This window comes from Primulina tabacum, chromosome 10 (genome assembly GCF_025594145.1).
Source record: "Primulina tabacum isolate GXHZ01 chromosome 10, ASM2559414v2, whole genome shotgun sequence".
NCBI lineage: Eukaryota > Viridiplantae > Streptophyta > Magnoliopsida > Lamiales > Gesneriaceae > Primulina > Primulina tabacum.
This window is the reverse complement of record NC_134559.1, coordinates 5,389,130-5,411,754: the sequence shown is the minus strand read 5'-3', so window position 1 is coordinate 5,411,754 and position 22,625 is coordinate 5,389,130. Positions and strand designations below refer to the sequence as shown.

The window sequence follows — 22,625 nt, the reverse complement described above, 5'->3', positions numbered from 1 at the left end:
CATATATAAAAAATTTAATTTCTAAAAAATATAATAAATTAGCATTATAATCCATATTTATTATAAGGATTATTTTAATTAGAAAATTATAAGGATTATCTCATAAATTTAATACAAAAATATAAAATAATTTTCATTCTTTTTAATTTCTCATTAATTTCTTTTTTATGAATAAAGTTGAAATAACTCAAAATAATCAAATTATATTGCAAATAAGAAAAATTTGCAAAAGAGCATATAGAATTTGCATGCTCTCAGTATCAATTTTAATTGAGAAAAAACCATAAGAAAATTGACATTTTCTCGCATTGTTTATATAACACTTGAAGAAAAGTGTAAGCTTAATATATATATTGAGACATTAATTAATATCATAATTTATTAAATTAAAATTATAAAAAAGTATCGTACTAATGTATTTGTAATATTTTTAGTCAATTCAACTAAAATAATGAAATAAAGTTATTCTCATTTTCCATCTCAACTCTTAAATCAGAAAATTAAAAATTCACCAAAATAAATAAATGAAACGTTAATTAAGTAATGGTGTGTAAAAGTGTAACTAAGAAAATTCACAAATCAAACTCATATATTTATAGTATATAGATCTGCTACCTTTTAACTTCTTGCGGATTTTGTTTAACATTCTCTGTTTTTTTAGAATAGATAGTTTATTTTATATCAGAATAGATCATTTGTAAAACATTAATGAAGTAATAGAAGTATAGATTTACTCTCGAGGTTCTCCAATGACTTCTTTCTTTAATATACTAGATTTATATATTTTACTCGATCGTATCGTACGGTATTCGCTTTTGTTTTGGTGTACCCGAAGATTTTTCATTGCCCAAGCCTTATGTTGTACTAAAAAGCCTACGAATTTGTTACCCCAAAAAATCGTATGTCACTGATTATGAGAAGACTATGGTCTTCATATGTGTGTGTGTGTGTTTTTTTTTATGGGTGGATTCCTAACAGCGCCAATTTTCTATCAGTAATCAACTATCAACTTATGTATAATATATTTATTTGTTTCATAATCGTAGAAAGAATTTAACTATGTCTCATTGATTTAAAATATATAATACCAAAATCAAGGACTTCACAAATACAAATATATTATATATGTGTAACACATAATATATTTATTTTTATTGAATCATATACATATAACGCATGTGCTCCACTGCTGGTATTTTATAACAATCCAGACTACACGAATTAATGGGTTCATCCGAAGTGTGAGATTTTATACACCCATGCCTTTAAATGAATTTCTGCAATGCTAATTGATTAACCACTAGACTTACCCCCCCCCCCCCCCCCCCCCCCCCCCCTCCTATAGTTTTAAGATTCGTTTGTCGAAAAATCTAGGGAGTTCTTGATGAAAAAGTATCAGTACTCATTCTGTCTTTTTGCATGGAAGACAAGTTCAATTTATAGCAGCACTTTGACAGTACAGAAATTTCCCTTGGTATGAAACCAGGCACGGAAGTTATTTGTACACACACATACACATACACATACACAAGGGCAAAAAATAACAAAATATGGACCCTTTTTCCACTGGAGTCACAAATTCGTAAACAAGAAGCAAAAAGGTCTCACAAGTCACCTCTCTCTTCATCCCATCCAGTAGCCAACCCATCGATTTTCCTTGAAATCCAAACAAACCAATCACAGGCCAGGAAACTTCATCACATGTAACCCCAATAGATAAACGAAGTACAAGTGGGCAACCTCAATTTTCCCTCTCTAAATCATACGAAGAAAAGAACTCAAGCCACAATATTGATGTCTACCCTTGTCGCCACGTGTCACTCTCTCTCGCCATAAACTAAATTAACCAAAGATTTGTTGTATTGTACGCCCCCTCTCAACTCTAAAAGCACAAGCACTCTGCTGAAACAGGAGAGTGAAGAACTTTGCAGAAAATCTTGAAACTGCACAGAGAGTCTAAAGGTTCACACACACCATTTTTCATAATTCTGCTCTTTTTTTTTTGTCCAACTCTCCGTGCACAAAGTTTCTTTGTCTATCCTCAAAATTTTATTCTTTATCTTGTAACCAAGAAACAAGTGTGTGTTTCTTGAAATTACAGACATTGAGCAATGGCCTCCTTGGTTTCTTCTTCATTCACGATACCCAACTCTAAGGTTGAACTCCTTTCATCAATTTCACAAAAGAACTACTTTTTGCGCTCATTTCTTCCCAAGAAACCCAACCAACGCAATAAACAGGCATCCCAAAAATTTAAATGTGATGCAATTGGCAATGGTTTGTTCACTCAAACCACACCTGAGGTACGCCGAATTGTGCCCGAAAACTCAAGAGGGCTTCCCACAGTAAAAGTCGTGTACGTCGTGTTGGAAGCTCAATACCAATCATCCCTTACAGCTGCAGTCCAGAGCCTTAACCAGAATGAAGAGTATGCTTCATTTGAAGTTGTGGGTTATTTGGTGGAGGAGCTTAGAGATGAGAATACATACAAAACTTTCTGCAAAGACCTTGAGGATGCGAATGTTTTTATAGGGTCCTTGATTTTTGTTGAGGAATTGGCCTTGAAGGTGAAGGCTGCAGTGGAGAAAGAAAGGGAAAGGCTTGATGCTGTTCTGGTTTTCCCTTCAATGCCTGAGGTAATGAGACTCAATAAGTTGGGTTCATTCAGTATGTCGCAGCTCGGGCAGTCGAAAAGTCCTTTTTTTCAGCTTTTCAAGAAGAAGAACAAGTCATCTGCCGGATTTGCTGACAGTATGCTGAAGCTTGTGAGGACTTTGCCTAAGGTTTTGAAGTACTTGCCAAGTGATAAAGCCCAAGATGCAAGGTTGTATATACTTAGCTTGCAATTTTGGCTCGGGGGTTCGCAGGATAATCTTGTGAATTTCTTGAAGATGATCTCTGGTTCTTATGTACCAGCTCTGAAAGGGATGAAAATCCCGTATTCAGATCCGGTTTTGTACCTGGATAATGGAATTTGGCACCCTTTGGCTCCGTGTATGTATGATGATGTGAAGGAGTACTTGAATTGGTATGGTACGAGGAGGGATGCAAATGAGAAACTAAAGAGCTCGAATGCACCAGTGGTCGGTTTGGTTCTGCAGAGGAGCCATATAGTTACTGGAGATGAAAGTCACTATGTTGCTGTGATCATGGAGCTTGAAGCGAGAGGGGCTAAAGTGATACCCATTTTTGCTGGAGGGCTAGACTTTTCAGGGCCGGTCGAGCGGTACTTCATTGATCCAATCACGAAGAAACCAATGGTGAATGCCGTAGTATCACTTACTGGTTTTGCTCTTGTTGGAGGGCCGGCGAGGCAGGATCATCCAAAGGCCGTTGAGTCCTTGATGAAGCTTGATGTCCCCTACATTGTAGCGTTGCCGTTAGTCTTTCAGACTACAGAGGAGTGGCTGAATAGCACTTTGGGACTCCATCCTATTCAGGTGGCTTTACAAGTTGCTCTCCCGGAGCTTGATGGAGGCATGGAACCGATCGTTTTTTCTGGCCGAGACCCTAGAACAGGCAAGTGACTTTCTCACCTAAAATAGTTTGGTCAATTTCTTTCTGAAGTATTAGTGATTTTGGTTGTTTAATTTGTTTGGACTGGTTTTATGTAACTATCACAGGGAAATCACATGCTCTTCACAAAAGAGTGGAGCAGCTCTGCACCAGAGCAATCAAATGGGCTGAGCTGAAGAGGAAATCTAAGGTATATAATCTACTGATATAATTGATTTATAGCATTTTAATACAAAAGACTGACTGGAAACCCGCTGGGTTTAATAAACTTTGAAGATGAACAAAACCATTATCTAGAAGAAATTGAAGTGAATTATCAAGGCATAAATACTTGTAGGAATTCAAGAATTATTTTTGGAATTCATGAGGTAAATATCATATTATAAGAAAGGTAACATCAGGGTTGATAAATTACTTCCAAGAAAATTGTGATTGATGATAACCGTGATGTGGTCTAAGTTTCAAATTTGATTGCTACTTACCTGGAATCATAATCATTTTGTTCTATCTGCTTTACTCATGAACCATTCAAGTTCTGCTGATTCTACAACATAGCATTCAGATGACATTTAACAGTATCTTTCATTTACAGCAAAACTTACCTGCCTAATTTATCATATGCAGACAGATAAGAGGCTAGCGATTACCGTATTCAGTTTCCCCCCAGACAAAGGCAATGTTGGAAGTGCTGCTTACCTGAATGTTTTTTCTTCTATCCACTCTGTCCTCAAAGAGCTAAAAAACGATGGCTATAATGTCAAGAATCTTCCTGAAAATGCTGAAGCCTTAATGGAAGACGTAATTCACGACAAAGAAGCTCGGTTCAACAGCCCGAATCTTAACATAGTGTACAAAATGGGCGTGAGGGAGTACCAAAGGCTGACTCCATATGCCTCTACTTTGGAAGAAAACTGGGGGAAACCTCCGGGAAATCTGAATTCTGATGGAGAACACCTTCTTGTATATGGCAAACAGTACGGAAATGTGTTTATTGGCGTACAACCCACATTTGGTTATGAAGGTGATCCGATGCGACTTCTTTTCTCAAAATCGGCGAGCCCACATCATGGTTTTGCTGCTTACTATTCGTTTGTTGAGAAAATATTTAAAGCTGATGTTGTTCTTCACTTTGGGACTCATGGTTCTCTTGAATTCATGCCTGGGAAACAAGTCGGAATGAGTGATGTTTGCTACCCTGATAGTCTTATTGGGAACATCCCAAACGTGTATTACTATGCTGCCAATAATCCGTCGGAGGCCACCGTTGCTAAGCGTAGGAGTTATGCAAATACAATAAGTTATTTGACTCCTCCAGCAGAAAATGCTGGGCTTTACAAGGGATTGAAGCAGCTAAGTGAGCTTATTTCTTCCTATCAATCTCTTAAAGACACGGGACGTGGGTCTCAGATCGTGAGCTCTATCATAAGCACGGCTAGGCAGTGCAATCTTGACAAGGATGTGGAACTTCCCGAAGAAGGGGTTGAGATTTCAGCCAAGGAACGAGACCTCGTGGTGGGTAAAGTATATTCCAAGATTATGGAGATTGAATCACGGTTGCTTCCATGTGGTCTTCATGTCATTGGTGAGCCTCCATCGGCTATGGAGGCGGTAGCTACTCTGGTCAATATCGCTGCATTAGATCGTCCTGAAGATGGGATTTCTTCTCTGCCGACAATATTGGCTGAGACCAAGGGCCGAGCAATCGAGGATGTCTATAGAGGAAGTGACAAGGGCATTTTAGATGATGTGGAACTACTTCGACAGATAACCGAGGCATCCCGTGGCGCAGTTACCGCATTTGTTGAGCGAACTACTAACAAGAAAGGGCAGGTTGTTGATGTTGCTGATAAACTTACGTCAATTCTTGGTTTTGGAATAAATGAGCCATGGATTCAGTACCTGTCGAACACAAAATTTCACCGTGCCGATAGAGAAAAACTTAGAGTCTCGTTTCAATTCTTAGGGGAATGCTTGAAGCTTATTGTGGCGGACAATGAGTTGGGAAGTTTGAAACAAGCGTTGGAAGGAAAATATGTTGAGCCAGGTCCAGGAGGAGATCCAATTAGAAATCCGAAGGTTTTACCCACCGGAAAGAATATCCACGCGTTGGACCCACAATCTATTCCCACAGCTGCAGCTATGCAGAGTGCAATGGTGGTTGTCGACAGGTTGCTCGAGAGGCAAAAGGCTGAAAACGAAGGGAAATATCCCGAGACTATTGCACTTGTCCTGTGGGGAACAGATAACATCAAGACATACGGGGAGTCACTGGCTCAGGTAATGTGGATGATTGGAGTTAAGCCAGTTGCAGATACTTTTGGGAGAGTGAACCGGGTAGAAATTGTGAGTCTCGAAGAGCTTGGAAGACCAAGGATCGATGTGGTCGTCAACTGTTCGGGTGTGTTCCGGGACCTTTTCATTAATCAGGTCTTCACACTTTCTTGGCTTACTTCATAGTTATTATAAGTTTATCCATTTATCATTTTCATGTGTAAGTTCTATTATATTTGTACATAGATGAATCTCCTTGATCGAGCAGTGAAGATGGTCGCTGAGCTAGACGAGCCTGAAGACCAAAATTACGTCAGAAAACATGCACTGGAACAAGCTAAAAATCTAGGAGTTAATGTACGTGAAGCTGCATCCCGTATATTTTCAAATGCCTCGGGCTCGTACTCCTCAAATGTAAACCTTGCCGTTGAGAATTCGTCCTGGAACGACGAGAAGCAACTCCAGGACATGTACTTGAGTCGAAAGTCCTTCGCATTCGACAGCGATGCTCCCGGTGTAGGCATGACTGAGAAGAGGAATATTTTTGAGATGGCTCTCAGCACGGCTGATGCTACATTCCAAAATCTTGACTCATCAGAGATTTCTCTCACTGATGTCAGTCATTACTTTGATTCGGACCCAACAAATCTGGTGCAGAACCTCAGGAAAGATGGAAAGAAGCCTAATGCATACATTGCTGATACAACTACAGCTAATGCACAGGTAAATTCCACGACTTGCCATCAAGAAATAAGTTATTCATGGTTTTGCGTACTATCTGTCTGCTACGTGTAAATGGCAATCGTGTTGGTTAGAAATCAAAGAATTTATTTTGAAACAATAAAACTAAATGCACCCCATGGATTTTTTTTCTTTTAATCATGTGGACGCTGTCTCACATAATTTCTCTTATCATATTTAGTTGTGTCGCACATAAATTATCTACTATATTTAGTTTCTAGAATATATTTCTACCAATTTTTTACTCAGCATTCTTTTAACGACGATTTCTTCTTGATTTAGGTGCGTTCGCTATCTGAGACCGTTCGGCTTGATGCAAGGACTAAGTTATTGAATCCAAAATGGTATGAAGGCATGATGTCGAGCGGGTACGAGGGGGTTCGTGAGATTGAAAAACGCCTGACTAACACCGTTGGATGGAGTGCAACTTCTGGACAAGTCGACAATTGGGTGTACGAAGAGGCAAACACCACGTTTATTCAGGACGAGCAAATGTTAAACAGACTCATGAGCACGAACCCAAATTCTTTTAGGAAGTTGGTTCAAACGTTTTTGGAGGCTAATGGGCGTGGCTACTGGGAAACTTCTGAAGAGAACATTGAGAAATTGAAGCAGTTGTACTCAGAAGTCGAAGACAAGATCGAAGGGATCGATCGTTAAAATCTTGATTCAAAACTTGGATCCTGAATTTTTTACCCCAAGAAATTGCTCATTATGTTCATTTTTCCAGGGTGGTTTGCCTTCATTGTATTTGGTAACCTGTAAGACACTGATTTCTATTGAAAGCTTTACTCACCATCATCTGTTCCTAACACTACAAGACTACAACTATACCCCCTGGATTAATATTGCATTTTTGCAAGAACCATGGTACTTCTCGGGTAGGTGAATTCAAGTCAAACTCGAGTTCAACTTGAAAGAAAAAGAAGTCTTTGAGTTCGGTTCAAAAAAAAATTTGAGCTCGAATTTTAGTATAGCATATTTTGATTATTTCTAGTTGAGCTAAAATATTTTGATTTTTCTTAGCATCATTGCGTCAACATACTCGAGCTTGAGATTTGGTATTTTACAGTGTATTGATACAAATATCCATTCATTTTTACTAAAAATAGTAGTTAAACAACATGATTTACAAAATAAACCTAAGAGGACACAAAAATGTAAATAATATTGAAAATGATAAAAAAAATATCTCGACACTAGTAATTTAGTTCATCCGATCTATCTATTGCCTCAAGTATAAAGATATCCCAACAGTGATGATGAACTCAAGTTAATGATTTCTGGGAACAAAATGCTCATCTGTTGCTGGTATAAACACATGATGAATGTAAATTACTCATCTTACAAGTAACAAAGATGAAAACATAAAAAAAAAACGTGATTCTCCAAATTCTGTTTAAGTGAAAATAGATTTACATTCAGTAAAAATTTAAACAAAAACAAATCTACAAGAAATGCCCCCTATTGAAAGAATAGTACAACAGACGACTCAGTATACATACCTCGACGAAAGGGTATACATTTTCAGATCTCGCCTCCTCAAGAGCTTCAAATTTTCCCAGTACTCGAATCGGACATCAAAATAATTCCATCAACAAGGGATCACCAGCTGCCATGAGCCTGATCAGCTTAATAAAGTCTTGCTCACTCGACACATTCCAGGGGTGAACCGCAGGTGCTTCGGGAGAATAGAATGTAGAGTTACTCTGTGGCTTTTGCTTATATCTCATAGAATCGAACACTGAGTCGTAATTCTGGGGAGAGTCCATTGCTAGAAAGAACATTGGTACAGCAACTTTGTGGTGGATATCTAGATCGCCCACTAGACTGACAAGATCGATAAAGTCTGATACAAAACGTCGGGGGAGATAGAATACCTCGGAATTGCAGATTACAAGGCTCTGGTGATCTTTTACCGTTTCTTTGTGACTCACTTGTAAATGGGCTGGCATCGTGGCAACCACTTTCCTCACCAGACCGCCTTGCTTTGCAAACCAATCTGAGTTGCCAGCAATTGGGACACTAGTCCAAGACTTGGACACCTAGAGGAAGTAGTTTTTAGAAATTTGAAAAACAAAAATCAACATTATTCTGTTTAAACGAATCGAGGTGTCCCTAATGTTATTTGGTTATCATTCGAAAACATCTAACTCAAATCAAATTCGTCAAATTCAAGTCTACATACTTTGGGAGCTTTTATATATTCAGTATTTAATACACTATAATCATATGATTAAAAGGAGCTCATAATTTCACCATAGTTCAAGTCTTTGCTTGATAAAATTCGATAATTTAGTTCAAACCAAATGAATCAATCCTGAATCCAACCATTAACCTGCGCTGAACTTAAACTCAAAGTTCATTTTCGTGCTTCAAATTAGCTAAAATAATCGAGCCTGAACTGAGCTCGAATACGAAAATTTGAGTAATTTTCGTCTCCATTGGTAATTTTGCACCTCTACCATTGAGAGATAAATTTATTTACCTTGTTTGTGATCCAGAGCTTAGTCTTGTCGGCTTGCAGCAAGTTCCAGTAATTAAGAATAGTATTGTCTTGCAAAAATAAAAAGCCATCCGCACTGGTGTATCTATCAAATAATTTTGGCAGATTCCTGAAGGAAAAAAAAGAGAGGCAAATATCACATTAGTATGCATCTCAAAATTTTGTCAAATAATAATAATAATGCTTTCAAAATAATTAAAAGAAACAAAAAAGAGTAAAAAGTATCAGGACGAAGTTGAGTTTCAATTTCAACTATCAGTATAGCATTAACTGCAGTAAAGAAAAACGAATAAGTAACAGGAAAAGGAGGATGATTTATAGATTTGAAACTAAGAAAAAAAGTTGAAACTAGAAATGAGGAGGAGAATTTACTTGTAAACATGGTCGGCATCCCCTTGTTCCACAGCAAGATCCACATTTTTCTCCACTGATAAAATTATAACCGTCTTAAATATCCTTCCATATAGCAATCTCCACTCTAACGCTGTGCGTTCCACAGGTCCATAGCAAAAGATAATGAGCACAACATTCCCAAAATTCTTCCTCCATGTTATCAAGTTCCCAATTTCATAGTTCACCACTCCCGTTTCTTCAACCCCAAGATGCACAGATGGTAAATTCTGTGGTACAAATTCCTTTCGATCACCGTCACCGATGTTTGCTCGAGGCCTGTCGAGTTCAAGGGACATCAAACGAGGCTGCTGGTAACCAACAGACAGTAAGTCTTGAAGCCATGCGGCCGTGAATTTTAAGTCCTTTTCTGTCCAAAATCCTTCCTCAGCCATAACGTAACTCAGCTCTAAAATTTTCTCGAACAATCTATGATTACTAGATCTCCATGCCACCAAGAACTTAATCAACCGACCAACATTAACGTGGAGATCTTTCTCTTCAGAAAAAGGGTATGCTTCAATTTTATCATACCGATGAACGGTGGGAGGATACACCACGACATACCCACCAACTTCCCATAAAAGCCTTTGGGCCCAATAACCTCTCAGTACGTCCGAAGCCATTGAACTCACCGAGACAGGAAGCATCAACCCCCAAAATGCAGAAGAATGAAAGATAGTGTTGAAAGAATTTACAGGAACCATGGTACCTTGAGGTAAAGCCACTTTAGAGGCATGCTCATCGAATCTAATGTCAAATCCTTCCAACGTCGATTTCCTAGTAAAGTAAAAAACCGAGTCCACATCAGGTAACCCATTCGAAATTCCCTGTTGAATAAACTGTTTCCCACCAAAAACCTCTGTATAAAATGGTTCATGCTCAATATCACCTACGTTTTCTAAGGGCAACCCCCTTGGCCAAACGGACCGCTGCCCAAAATGTATATAAGGGTTCACAACAGTTCTATTAGGATTATCGTGACTATATTGCAAAATAACCTCCTGTCTCGAACCCTCGCCGACCAACTCAACGTCAAAATGTTTCCCTATATCGTTATCAATCACATCACCTCGATCATCAATGTCATAAATCTTTTGTGCACCATGCTGTATGGCAAACAAATACCCAACAGTTTTTCGGACATAAGAATCAAAGGGCAAGTAATCGACCACTCTAAACCCCAATTGAGCTTGCATGTCCAATGACAAATATATAACACCTGTCAAAATAACATTTATACAAAATGATTCTCCATTTTTGTATCGAAAGAATCACATAAACTAATACACTTAATTTATTCACATTAGCTGAATTTATAATAAATTAGCAACACCCTGGTGTGCTTGTCGATAATTAAAGCAATTACTGCAATAAATCATCAACTTTCAGATAGCAACTGAAGATGAGCTTCAGCACAAATAGTACCTTTCAATTTCCAATCTTCTGGAGTCCTGGAATTGCCGATCGCAAGAACCTGCCACCCTTTAATCTTAGCCATTTTCTTCAATGACTCCGAGGGATACTCAGACACCGAAACAACGATCCATTTCTCAGATCGAAAGCTTGAGAACGGGGTGACTTTATCGACAACGCGGGGGATAGAATTCCAATTGATTTGAGGAAACTTGGGGTGAATTGAATGAGACTGAGTTGACTGAAGGCACATCAGCGCCGCCGCGTCTCCCCCGGCAGTATAATAGTTTCGGAGGCAGAACACAGCGGCAACGGTGGTGATGACAAGGATAATCATGCCGATTCTGAAGATGTTCTCCGAAAGCCATGTGGAGAAATCAAGTTTCTTGGGAGGGAATAAGCGGAATTTGTTCCTCGATTGGTGATTGAGGGATTTTGGGCCATCGGAAGAAGAGAAAACGCGATCTTGGACCAACATTTGACCTCAGTTTCGGAACCAAACTGATCCTCGGAGTGACACAAACCCACTGCCAATAACAGAACAATGGTAGCTAATTTTTGTACTTTTTTGACACAGTTGATGAATTCAGTACATCACTGACAACAGTCTGGCTTTCTAGTTGGTCCAACACAGAGCCCCTGCGTTTTCGAGGTGGGGAGAAGAGGAATCTGGGATCTAAAACACTCGATGTGTGTGAGAGAGAAGTTGGATTGGGGTGCTGCCGACAGTAAATGGGGTGGGGAAGGGGACGATGTTTCTTAAGGTTGAATCCAACTACTCCTGTTGTCTAGTTTGGTGAGAAGTGTAAAAAAAGACAGACTGGGAGTGGAGGGTGTCTTTCTCTACACTTAAGCCTTGGTCGTTGGATTTATTTATTTTTTCGTGCACTTATTTTTATTTTCATTAATAATTATGGGAAAAAACTTATCTGAGACAGTCTCACGGATCGTATTTTGTAAGACGGGTCTCTTATTTGGGTCCTCCATGAAAACGTATTACTTTTTATGTTAAGATTATTACTTTTTATTGTGAATATCGTTAGGTTTGACCCGTCTCACATATAAAGATTCGTGAGACCGTCTCACAAGAGACATACTCATAATTATAATCAAATTCTTCGAATATTTTTATATATTTATATCTTAGCCTGTATTTTATGGATTTGGATCTCTACTTTTAGAATGAACACATGTATTGCTCTACATTTTTTTATAGAAGATTATTTTTTCAAATTCCTCTCGTAATATGAGATATGACGATCTTATATTAAAAATTACACGAGATTATCACGTGCTGTAGAGCAATCGAAATCCGAGCAAACTATCAAATACTGGCTTGCCGTGGAGACGAGAAGTGGACATGTCCAACTTACATATTTTTAATTATTTGAAGTAATGGGGGGGTTGAGATGTTGCATTTCATGGTTTTATTTTTCATAATTATGAGAGAATGTGTATTAGTGATTAATGTGATTACGATTCAGTGTTATCCAAAAAAAAATTAAAATTATTAAGATTATTGTGAAGCCGAACAAATGTGAAAAATTCATGGAGTAGGAGTGAGTATTCGGTCAAAATCGAATGATCCAAACTTACCAAATTATTCATACAGAAACAAAGAAATATAATTTAATTAAAATCGATTATTTTGTTAGATTACGTCAAACTGGGCCGGGTTAGCCTATGACTAACATGTCTTGGGCTTACGTAACAAAGGCCCATATATAGTTTTTGCTTTGAAACAGTTTTTCTATATACGTATTTATATTTATACAATTTTGACATGTGAACGATCACCAATGATTTTTCACTTATTTTGTATATCTAATAAATAAATGGTACTTGTTGTGAAAAAGTAAAAATTTATGGTAAAAAGTAAAAATCTCAAACTCTCAAAATTTACCAAACTACACACTTTATAATATTTTTCTCTCTACTCAATTGTGATTTTCTTCACAAATGAGAGATCTATTTATAGGAAATCTTTACAAATAATCCAAAAATAAAATACATCATTACCTACATCATCACACACTAATTTTCAATATTTACAACTCTTATTTTCAACATTCAAATATTCAACATTCAAATATTCAATACACACATTTTAAATATTATTTTCCAATACTCCCCCTTGTGATGATGATCATGATACGATGATGTCTTCATTACGTGTTTTTGTACTGCCTCGTTAAAAACCTTACTTGGAAAAACCCATTGGGATAAAAACCATAGTAAGGGAAAAAGAGTGCAATCACGTAAACTCTCCCTGATGTTGACATGAACAATTCTTCACAAATTTCGTAGATTGCGCATCCCAATATTATATATGTGCTTTCTGAATATTGACGTAGGAAGTGCCTTTGTGAAGAGATCTGATGAGTTTTCACTTGATTGAATGTGACGAACATCAATATATTTATTCTTCTCTAGCTCCTTAGTGAATGCGAAGAACTTAGGAGGAATATGTTTAGTTCTGTCGTTTTTTATGTATCCTTCTTTCATTTGAGCAACACATGCAGCATTATCTTCATATAGTATCACAGGCTTCTCATCAGATGATAATCCGCATGAAATTTGGATATGTTGGGTCATTGATTTTAACCACACACATTCACGACTTGCTTCATGTAGTGCAATAATCTCGGCATGATTTGATGAAGTTGTTACGAGCGTTTGTTTCTGAGAACGCCAAGATATTGCAGTGCCTCCACGAGTAAATACATATCCAGTTTGGGAACGTGCCTTGTGTGGATCAGATAAGTATCCAGCATCAGCATAACCAATTATACTTGGATTAGCATCTTTTGAATACAAAAGTCTCAAGTCTGTCGTTCATCGTAGATAACGGAATATATGTTTAATTCCGTTCCAGTGTCTCTTTGTTGGATATGTGCTAAATCTTGCCAACAGATTCACGGCAAAAGATATATCAGGCCTTGTACAATTTGTAAGGTACATAAGGGCACCGATGGCACTTAGATATGGTACTTCTGGACCAAGAATATCTTCATCATCTTCACATGGACGGAATGGATCCTTTTCTATGTTTAATGATCTAACAACCATTGGAGTACTTAAAGGATTTGCTTTATCCATATTAAAACGTTTAAGGATCTTTTCTGTATAATTTGTCTGGTGAACAAACATTCCACATTCTTTTTGTTTAATTTGTAAACCCAGACAATACTTGGTTTTTCCAAGATCCTTCATTTCAAATTCTTCCTTCAAGTATGACACAACTTCTTGAATTTCTTTATTCGTTCCAATGATGTTTAAATCATCAACATATACAGCAATAATTACGCATCTGGATGTTGTTTTCTTAATGAAAACACAAGGGCATATTGAATTATTTACATATCCCTTTTTCATCAAGTGATCACTTAGTCGATTATACCACATTCGACCTGATTGCTTTAACCCATATAATGATCTTTGTAATTTCACAGAATAACGTTCCCTGGGTTTTGAACTTTGTGCTTCAGGCATCTTAAATCCTTCAGGGATTTTCATATATATATTACTATCAAGTGATCCATATAAGTAAGCTGTAACAACATCCATAAGACGCATTTCTAAATTTTCAGATACCGCCAAGCTAATCAAATACCGAAACGTAATTGCATCCATCACAGGAGAATACGTTTCTTCATAATCAATTCCAGGCCTTTGAGAAAAACCTTGTGCAACAAGTCGAGCTTTATATCTTACTATTTCATTTTTCTCATTTCGCTTTCGAATAAAAACTCATTTGTATCCAACAGGTTTTACACCTTCAGGTGTAAGGACTATAGGTCCAAAAACATTACGTTTATTTAGCGAATTTAATTCAACCTGGATGGCATCTTTCCATTTTATCCAATCCTGCCGATTTTTACATTCACCAAAAGATTTTGGTTCATGATCTTCGTTATCATTTATGATGTCGATTGCCACATTATAAGAAAATATATCATCAATTTCATCTATATCTTTTCGGTTCCATATTTTTCCAGTATTAATATAATTGATAGAGATTTCATGATTCTCGTCAATTTGTGGTTCTGACAGAACATTTTCATCATCATGTGTTTCTTCAGGAACATCATTCTCTATTTTGTGATCATCATGTGTTTCTTCAGAAATGTCATTCTTTATTTTGTGATCATCGTGTTTCTCTATGAATTTTCTTTTTCGAGGATTTTTATCTTTGGAACCGACTGGCCTTCCACGCTTCAGGCGTTTAATGACATCATGAGTATCTTCCATTTGTTTCTTTGGAATTTCAATTCGAGCAGGGGCATTTGCAGCATGTATATATGATTTAGTTACCCCTTTTGTATCAGCAAATGCATCTGGTATTTGATTTGTTATTCTTTGCAAATGTACAATTTGTTGTACATCTTTTTCACATTGTTTTGTTCTTGGATCCAGATGTAACAATGATGATACATACCATGTAATTTCCTTTTCGGTATGTTTCTGTTCTCCCCCTAACATTGGGAAGATTTCCTCATTAAAATGACAATCAGCAAAACGTGCTGTGAACACGTCGCCTGTCTGAGTTTCAAGATATCGAATGATTGATGGACTATCATAACCGATATAAATTCCAACCTTTCTTTGAGGTCCCATTTTCTTTCGTTGCGGTGGTGCAATAGGCACATACACCATACATCCAAAAATTCTCAGATGAGAAATGTCTGGTTCTTTACCAAATGCAAGCTGCAATGGGGAGTATTTATGATATGCACTTGGTCTGATGCGAATTAATGAAGCAGCGTGTAAAATTGCATGTCCCCATATAGAAATAGGGAGCTTTGTTTTCATAATCATTGGTCTAGCAATCATTTGCAGACGTTTAATCAATGATTCAGCAAATCCATTCTGTGTATGTACATGAGCAACAGGATGCTCAACAATGATTCCCATAGACATACAATAATCATTGAAAGTTTGGGAAGTAAATTCACCAGCATTATCAAGTCTAATTTTCTTGATTGTATAATCGGGAAATTGATTCCTCAATTTTATTATTTGAGCAAGTAATCTTGCAAATGCAACATTTCGAGTTGATAATAAACATACATGTGACCATCTGCTGGAGGCATCAATCAATACCATAAAGTATCTGAATGGTCCACATGGTGGATGGATTGGTCCACAAATATCACCCTGAATACGTTCAAGAAACATTGGTGATTCAGTTTGGATTTTGACTGGTATGGTCTTATAATAAGTTTTCCAAGAGAACATGCTTTACATTGAAACTTATTATTCTGAAAGATCTTCTGGTCTTTCAGTGGATGACCATGTGTATTTTCTATAATTCTTCGCATCATTGTTGAACCAGGATGTCCCAATCGATCATGCCAATTGGTTAATATCGAAGAATTATCAACTACCATGTTTGATTCAATGAGACTTATGTGTGTATAATGCAATCCAGTAGGGAGCATTGGTAGTTTTTCAATCACATATTTCTTTCCTGATTTATATGTGATAAGACACATATATTTCTCATTCCCTTCATTCATTGTTTGAGTATCATACCCATGGGAATATATATCATTAAAACTCAACAAATTTCTTTTCGATTGTGGTGAATACAAAGCATCATTGATCAAAAATTTTGTACCATTAGGTAACAAAAATTGTGCTTTACCACATCCTTTAATCAAGTCTACCGGACCTGATATTGTATTCACCTTTGTTTTTGTTGGTTTTAGTTCCAAGAAATATCTTTTATCTCGGAGGATAGTGTGCGTTGTACCACTATCGGGTATGCAAACTTCAGCTTTGCTCATAGCATTTTCCATATTTGAACTTCAAAAAAATATGCAATGAAATAAATTACTTGCAATATATATTTAAATATAACACAAATCATAATTATACAATAAAACATTATTCTATGAATACATGAAAAATAGATTATTGTACATTTATATTCTACCATTATATTGTTCATTTTCAGAGAAATCATTGAGAAAATCTGCAGCATCAATATTGTTCATTTCTATCCCACCAACATATTGATCATTTCCAGAGAAATCATTCATAAAATCACCAGCATCAAAATGAGTTGAATCACTCAAACGGTCACTGCATGTGAAGTTGGTCTCCTTTTCTTTCCCCTTTAATGATTCTTTATAAAGTTTACAAAGGTGCTCAGGGGCTCGACAAACTTTGGACCAATGTCCTGGAGTACCACATCTGTAACAAGAACTTTCATATCTTTTTGAGTGCTTCTCATTAACACTTGTATTCTCATGATGCCTTTTCTGTGGATGTTTTGTGACGTTCTTTTGAGATGAGTTATAAAAATAACTATCTCGATTATTTTCAAAACCACGGCCTTGACCACGACCACGGCCAATTCCACGTCCACGTCCACGACCTCGACCTCGACCTCGACCAAAACCTTGTTTTTGAATTTGATTTTGATTTCCAGGTTTAAATTCATTTTTACTTACAGCATTTACTTCTGGAAATGCTGTTGATCCAGTGGGTCGGGACTGATGATTTCTCATTAATAGCTCGTTGTTTTTTTCCGCCACAAGAAGACAGGCGATGAGTTCAGAATATCTCGCGAATCCACGTACTCTATATTGTTGCTGTAGAGTAATATTTGATGCATGAAACGTGGAAAATGTTTTTTTCAAGCATCTCAGATTCTGTGACCTCATGTCCACAAAATTTTAATTGCGAGATTATTCTATACATCGCCGAATTGTAATCACTGACTTTTTTAAAGTCTTGGAATCTCAATGTATTCCATTCATCCCGGGCGGTCGGAAGTATAACTTCTCTTATATGTTCGAATCTTTCTTTTAATCCCTTCCACAAAGCCATGGGATTTTTTTCAGTCAGATATTCACATTTCAATCCATCGTCGAGATGTCGACGCAAAAATATCATGGCTCTTGCCTTTTCTTGTGACGTGCATATGCCATTTTCTTTAATGGTCTCGCTTAGACCCAATGACTCAAGATGCATTTCTACATCTAGGGTCCATGGCATATAATTCTTTCCCGTGATGTCGAGCGCAACAAATTCGAGCTTTGTTAAATTTGACGTGGTGGTACTAAAAAAAATTACGATGCATTTTATTAGTTAATAATTATTGCAATACAAAGTAACGGATAAACAACAAGTACAAGTATTTGTAAAAATAAAGAAAACGCACGAGGAGGATATTCTCCGATAAATACAAGACTCGTGAGTATGACAACCAAAATAATTAAAAATATCCTTGAGAAAGCCATCTTCTTTTTTCTTCGAAAAATTTGATGATGAATAATTTTTAGAGAAGAAGAGAAAGTTGGAGTGATGGAATGTGTTTGTGAGATCATATTTATAGGGCAAAAACTAGCCGTTTTTTACCATTTATGACCGTTGGGGTACAAAAAAAATAAAGGTATGTATTTGTATAATTTTATGGTAATAATATGATATATATAATATTAGACATGTTTAAATAATTATGTATATCATATCATAATATTATAATGAGTGTCATAATTTATTTTGTTTAAAAACCTTATAGGCTTTTATACTTGTCGTATCCCTTACCGGGAGTGTGGGATGTCGTCTTAACATCCTCCCAGGATTTATAACAAGTTTATGAAAAATTTATTTTTATTATTTCTAATAATAACATTATATTGTATATTAAATAAATACACAATAAATAAATAACAGTAAAATAAATATAATTATTTTTGTTACCTTTTTCTTCTGTTTGGAGCTTGGAAAAGTATGTAGGACTTTTAGAGCTTCGTGCTGATAACGTGTTGTGAAAAAGTAAAAATTTATGGTAAAAAGTAAAAATCTCAAACTCTCAAAATTTACCAAACTACACACTTTATAATATTTTTCTCTCTACTCAATTGTGATTTTCTTTACAAATGAGAGATCTATTTATAGGAAATCTTTACAAATAATCCAAAAATAAAATACATCATTACCTACATCATCACACACTAATTTTCAATATTTACAACTCTTATTTTCAACATTCAAATATTCAACATTCAAATATTCAATACACACATTTTAAATATTATTTTCCAATAGTACTTTATTTATTAACACAGAAGTAGACATTGTTGATAAACGATATAAAAACTATACATATATTTATTATTTTATATAAACCGACTTTTTCAATTAAAATTTTTCTCATATAGAAATTTTCTTATAAAATTCCAAGATGCATAAGTATTTCACACCCTGTATATTATTTACTATATGAGTTTCACATAAAATATTAATTACATGGCTTATGTTTAAATACATAAGTTGTAGCTTAAAACATATTTAAAAAAATTCAATTTTTTTAAGTGCTTGTATTATTTAAAAATATATATATGCGCTTTCGACGTTTGGATAAATATTAAAAATATTTTTGTTTTGATTTTTAAAAATAACTAAAATTAAAAGTCAAAAAATCATAATTTTAAGCTTCTAAAATATACTTTAGTAAAAAAAATTTAAAAAAAACTACATTTTTTAAGAAAATACTTAAAAAAAAAATTTAATTCACGAGCTTGTTTAATCAAACCGACTATAAATAGTAAGCAATCAACTTTTAAAAAGTCCCATTCCCATATTTGCCCACAAAAAAAAAAAAAAAACAATTCCAAATTCTCCCGCCATTTTAAGGGAACAAAAGCATGGTCTCGAAGACAAAACAAGCTTCATTTCCTTCAAATCTCGAACGAACGGTCGCCTCCGTCCTTCTCCTCCTCTCCTCCCTCCCCCCGAAGTAAGATTCCATTCCCGCTACCATTTATACTTCCGCCATTTTGATTAAGTTCCCTACATCAATAATTATTGTTTTTTTTATAATTTCAGGGATATGATTAACGACTTCAGCAGTCCAGAAAGCTTAGAGAATTCGAGATTTTCCGTCTCGAAATCAAGCAACGGATCGTGGAGTTCAGAGACGAGTGTAGATGAAAAAACGTCTGTGGTCATATCTGTGCCTCGGTTTCGTCATGAGCTTAAGCTAAAGGTAATCGACTGATCGGTCTGTTGATTTAGTTATGAATACATGTAAATCTTACTGTGAGCTACAAATAACTGGTTTGAGTATGTTTGAATACTATGTAACGACCGAAAATCTGCTGTGAATTTTGACTAAGCTACTAATTGTTTTAGTAGTTGATTCAGATTTAAGAAACACCCTGTTTTTATGTAAAAAGCTGAAACTCGCGGTTATTGGTCAATAAATTGTTCCCCTGATATTTTTTTCCTTGAGAAAATATCTCAGCCGTTGTTCATTCTCTTACTCTAAATATCGCCCCTCTTTGAGTTAATTTATGCCGTTATTGACATAGTGATCAGTTGTTTAGCCATTTTTTTAATAACTGGATGTTACAGAGTGTTTCTGTATCCATATTTTTGTGTCTGGAATTGGGAATTTCATACTTCTTCATTTTTGTTTAAAACGGATCTGTAGATCTGTGATCAAATTTCATTTGCAGCTGAGATATGGGGGTAAAACAGGACGCTGCTTACTGCTATTTGTTGAATAAAGTTGAGTAACATAAAATAATGACAGAAACATATTGTTTATTTGGATTTTGACATCTCTGTATCTAGCTCCACAGATAATGAGAAACATTCACCGAATTTGAAGATTATTCTTCCAACTAAGTAACCCAGTAGGACCCACCATATTTCACATTTGCGCGTGTAGTTATTTATCCTAATTTTAACAGTGTTTCAAATGTTTTTCCCTTGATGATTCCACAAATGCTCAGGTAGCTCGAAAGAAACGCTCAAAGAGCATCTGGGTATCTGATGACCTAAAACTGACTTCCATCAAGCCAGCAACATCATCCGACTGTGCTTCGGGCATAACATCAGCCGATGCTTCATCGTGCTTGTCAAGTAACCCAAGCATTCAAAGTCACAGTACCGAAAGTAAAGCCATCAAGAAGGTGAGGAAGCCAGTTGTTTCTACTCATATGGAACACCAAGCTGAGGCCATACTGAGAATCTTGTCTAAAGGGAACGCTTCTGAAGTGAAAATTCGCCAGTTGCTCGGTGATAGCCCCTCCACCAGCAAAGCCTTGAGAACGTAATTATCATACCTCACTGCCTTATTTGTCACTTTTTATGCGAGAGTTGGGATGAAACGTTTTTATTCTACACAAGAATTTCTCACTTATATGGGTGAATTTTATTTCTATTTTTATTTTTAAAAATGGCTTTTTCGATATAAATCTGCTCTCATTATTTGATTGAGTTAGTCTTGGTAGGCTAGTGTCTGATTCATACGTCTTGGATAAAAATTCTGGGTCAAGGCATAATAAACTATAAAATTATCATTGAACAATGTCTTATAATTTCGAGTTTCTGGGATAAAGTGTTTCAACAATGACCACATGCCCTTTTTGTTCGCAGGAGAAAATTAATATGTTTTCTTAAGATATCTAATCCCCAAGGCCCAAATTCCGGAATATCAAGTCCTTCGGCTTAAATGAATACTATATTCCAAAACTAACAAAACCTGTTCTTGATCTAGGTTGCTGAAACAAGAGGAAGTAAAGAGATATGGAGCTGGAGGTCGCAGAGATCCTTATATTTACAAGGTAATAATGCAGAATCAAAACTTTATGATCATTTGATGTCAATAAAATTATAAAATTAAATTTAATCTAACTAATTGGTTTCAAGAAACTACTCGAGCCAGCAATAGTTTATCCAGCATGTAGCTGTAAATAGGTGGATATTCATTTTTAAGTAAAAAAATCTAACTTTAATTTCAAAATATAATAAAATGTGTAATCTGAAATTTGGATCCCTCGCTAATTAACAGGTTACTTGTCTATTTGCTCTTGTCTTATGCATATTCAGTTATTGATCTTTTGCATCATTCCTCAGATAGCATGATAGCTTACACGGTTCTACAAGTTATAACCCACCAATTTATCACAAAATGGTACGTACCAATTCTGTCTATATATAGGAATAATTCTGCACATTTTTACTTGGAAAAAAAATATGATGTAGAAGAGTATATAATAATATCAGCCATGTATATATACTCTATTCATTTATAATTGTTGTTCTAAAAGAATTATCATATGATACAGAATCATAAAATTCACACGTTATGTTCTATACCATATTTCAAATAATATGATATAGGTTGTGTTTTGATTGATGGATTTCAAATTCATTGATTTCAAATATATTTTTATAGTTTTAGAGTAGAAAGATCATAAACTTCGAATCCAACTCTTACATGTTTTATATTATTCATGTTAAGTACAGATTTAATATTTCATCATTTTTTTATTGTTTATAATAAAAATATAATCAAAATTATGGATTTCATATTCATCCATCTAAATGTATTATCTTATGTAGTCCAGGATGAATTAATTTATACATAATCTAATGTGAGAAGCTCTATTTATCTATTTTTTAAAGTTCAAGTATAATATTATTTCAGACTATAAAAATATAATATAGTTGTTCACACTATCGACGAGACTTGAGCGTGGTCTCGAGATTTGTTTATTTTGGGCAAAGAAATAAATAAATCTACCTGAATAAATTCAAAAACTATATGCAATCAGCGAGACTCGAGCTTGAATCGAACTGTATATTTAGTCAATTTTAACTAATCGAGTTGTATATTTATATTACTTAAATTATATTTGTTTACAGCATTTTAGATTATGTTTAATTTATATAGGAGGAAAATATTTTAATTGGATTTGGAGAGATGGAACCCTTCAAATTTCACGTGGCTCCACGACTTTGTAAGTACGAAATAATTTTG

The 22,625-nt window shown here is 35.6% G+C and overlaps 3 protein-coding genes across 6 annotated transcripts; 2 read left to right on the top strand and 1 right to left on the bottom strand.

Annotated features, from left to right (window-relative positions):
- Nucleotides 1–1,818: 1,818 nt before the first annotated feature.
- Nucleotides 1,819–7,329, top strand: LOC142505329 (magnesium-chelatase subunit ChlH, chloroplastic). Of its 2 annotated transcripts, none has more exons than XM_075618271.1 (5): nt 1,819–3,519; nt 3,624–3,706; nt 4,141–5,943; nt 6,034–6,578; nt 6,750–6,924. In XM_075618271.1, exons 1-5 carry the CDS (start codon nt 2,112–2,114, stop codon nt 6,808–6,810), a joined length of 3,900 nt encoding a protein of 1,299 aa, XP_075474386.1. In that variant the 5' UTR covers nt 1,819–2,111; the 3' UTR covers nt 6,811–6,924. The 2 variants fall into 2 exon arrangements, with proteins under 2 accessions (XP_075474386.1, XP_075474385.1); XM_075618270.1 differs by having other exon boundaries at nt 1,840–3,519; nt 6,034–6,510; nt 6,811–7,329.
- A 325-nt stretch (nt 7,330–7,654) lies between these two features.
- LOC142505331 (putative glycosyltransferase STELLO2) lies at nt 7,655–11,670 on the bottom strand. 3 transcript variants are annotated; one of them, XR_012804407.1, is made up of 5 exons: nt 10,853–11,670; nt 9,407–10,646; nt 9,017–9,143; nt 8,034–8,573; nt 7,655–7,836 (listed from the first exon to the last, which is right to left on the bottom strand). XR_012804407.1 is itself a non-coding variant. In XM_075618273.1 (5 exons), exons 1-4 carry the CDS (start codon nt 11,316–11,318, stop codon nt 8,109–8,111), a joined length of 2,298 nt encoding a protein of 765 aa, XP_075474388.1. In that variant the 5' UTR covers nt 11,319–11,670; the 3' UTR covers nt 7,864–8,069; nt 8,108. The 3 variants fall into 3 exon arrangements, 2 of the variants coding, with proteins under 2 accessions (XP_075474388.1, XP_075474387.1); XM_075618273.1 differs by lacking the exon at nt 7,655–7,836 and having other exon boundaries at nt 7,864–8,069; nt 8,108–8,573; XM_075618272.1 differs by lacking the exon at nt 7,655–7,836 and having other exon boundaries at nt 7,864–8,573.
- Nucleotides 11,671–19,499: 7,829 nt separating this feature from the next.
- Nucleotides 19,500–21,856, top strand: LOC142505889 (uncharacterized). Its single transcript, XM_075619030.1, has 5 exons — nt 19,500–19,592; nt 19,682–19,841; nt 20,593–20,912; nt 21,360–21,426; nt 21,719–21,856. The coding sequence occupies exons 1-5, from the start codon at nt 19,501–19,503 to the stop codon at nt 21,725–21,727; spliced, it is 648 nt and encodes a 215-aa protein (XP_075475145.1). The 5' UTR covers nt 19,500; the 3' UTR covers nt 21,728–21,856.
- The last annotated feature ends 769 nt before the right edge of the window (nt 21,857–22,625 follow it).

Bases quoted from the DNA above. Each gene is read 5' to 3' on its own strand.
- LOC142505889 (XM_075619030.1), top strand. From the start codon at position 19,501: ATGGTCTCGAAGACAAAACAAGCTTCATTTCCTTCAAATCTCGAACGA. The intron at 19,593-19,681 runs GTAAGATTCCAT...TTATAATTTCAG, and splicing joins CTCTCCTCCCTCCCCCCGAA to GGATATGATTAACGACTTCA. The intron at 19,842-20,592 runs GTAATCGACTGA...ACAAATGCTCAG, and splicing joins GTCATGAGCTTAAGCTAAAG to GTAGCTCGAAAGAAACGCTC.
- LOC142505331 (XM_075618272.1), bottom strand. From the start codon at position 11,318: ATGTTGGTCCAAGATCGCGTTTTCTCTTCTTCCGATGGCCCAAAATCC. The intron at 10,647-10,852 runs GTACTATTTGTG...TTATTTTGACAG, and splicing joins AGAAGATTGGAAATTGAAAG to GTGTTATATATTTGTCATTG. The intron at 9,144-9,406 runs GTAAATTCTCCT...TTTTTCCTTCAG, and splicing joins GATGCCGACCATGTTTACAA to GAATCTGCCAAAATTATTTG.
- LOC142505329 (XM_075618270.1), top strand. From the start codon at position 2,112: ATGGCCTCCTTGGTTTCTTCTTCATTCACGATACCCAACTCTAAGGTT. The intron at 3,520-3,623 runs GCAAGTGACTTT...TAACTATCACAG, and splicing joins TGGCCGAGACCCTAGAACAG to GGAAATCACATGCTCTTCAC. The intron at 5,944-6,033 runs GTCTTCACACTT...ATTTGTACATAG, and splicing joins GGGACCTTTTCATTAATCAG to ATGAATCTCCTTGATCGAGC.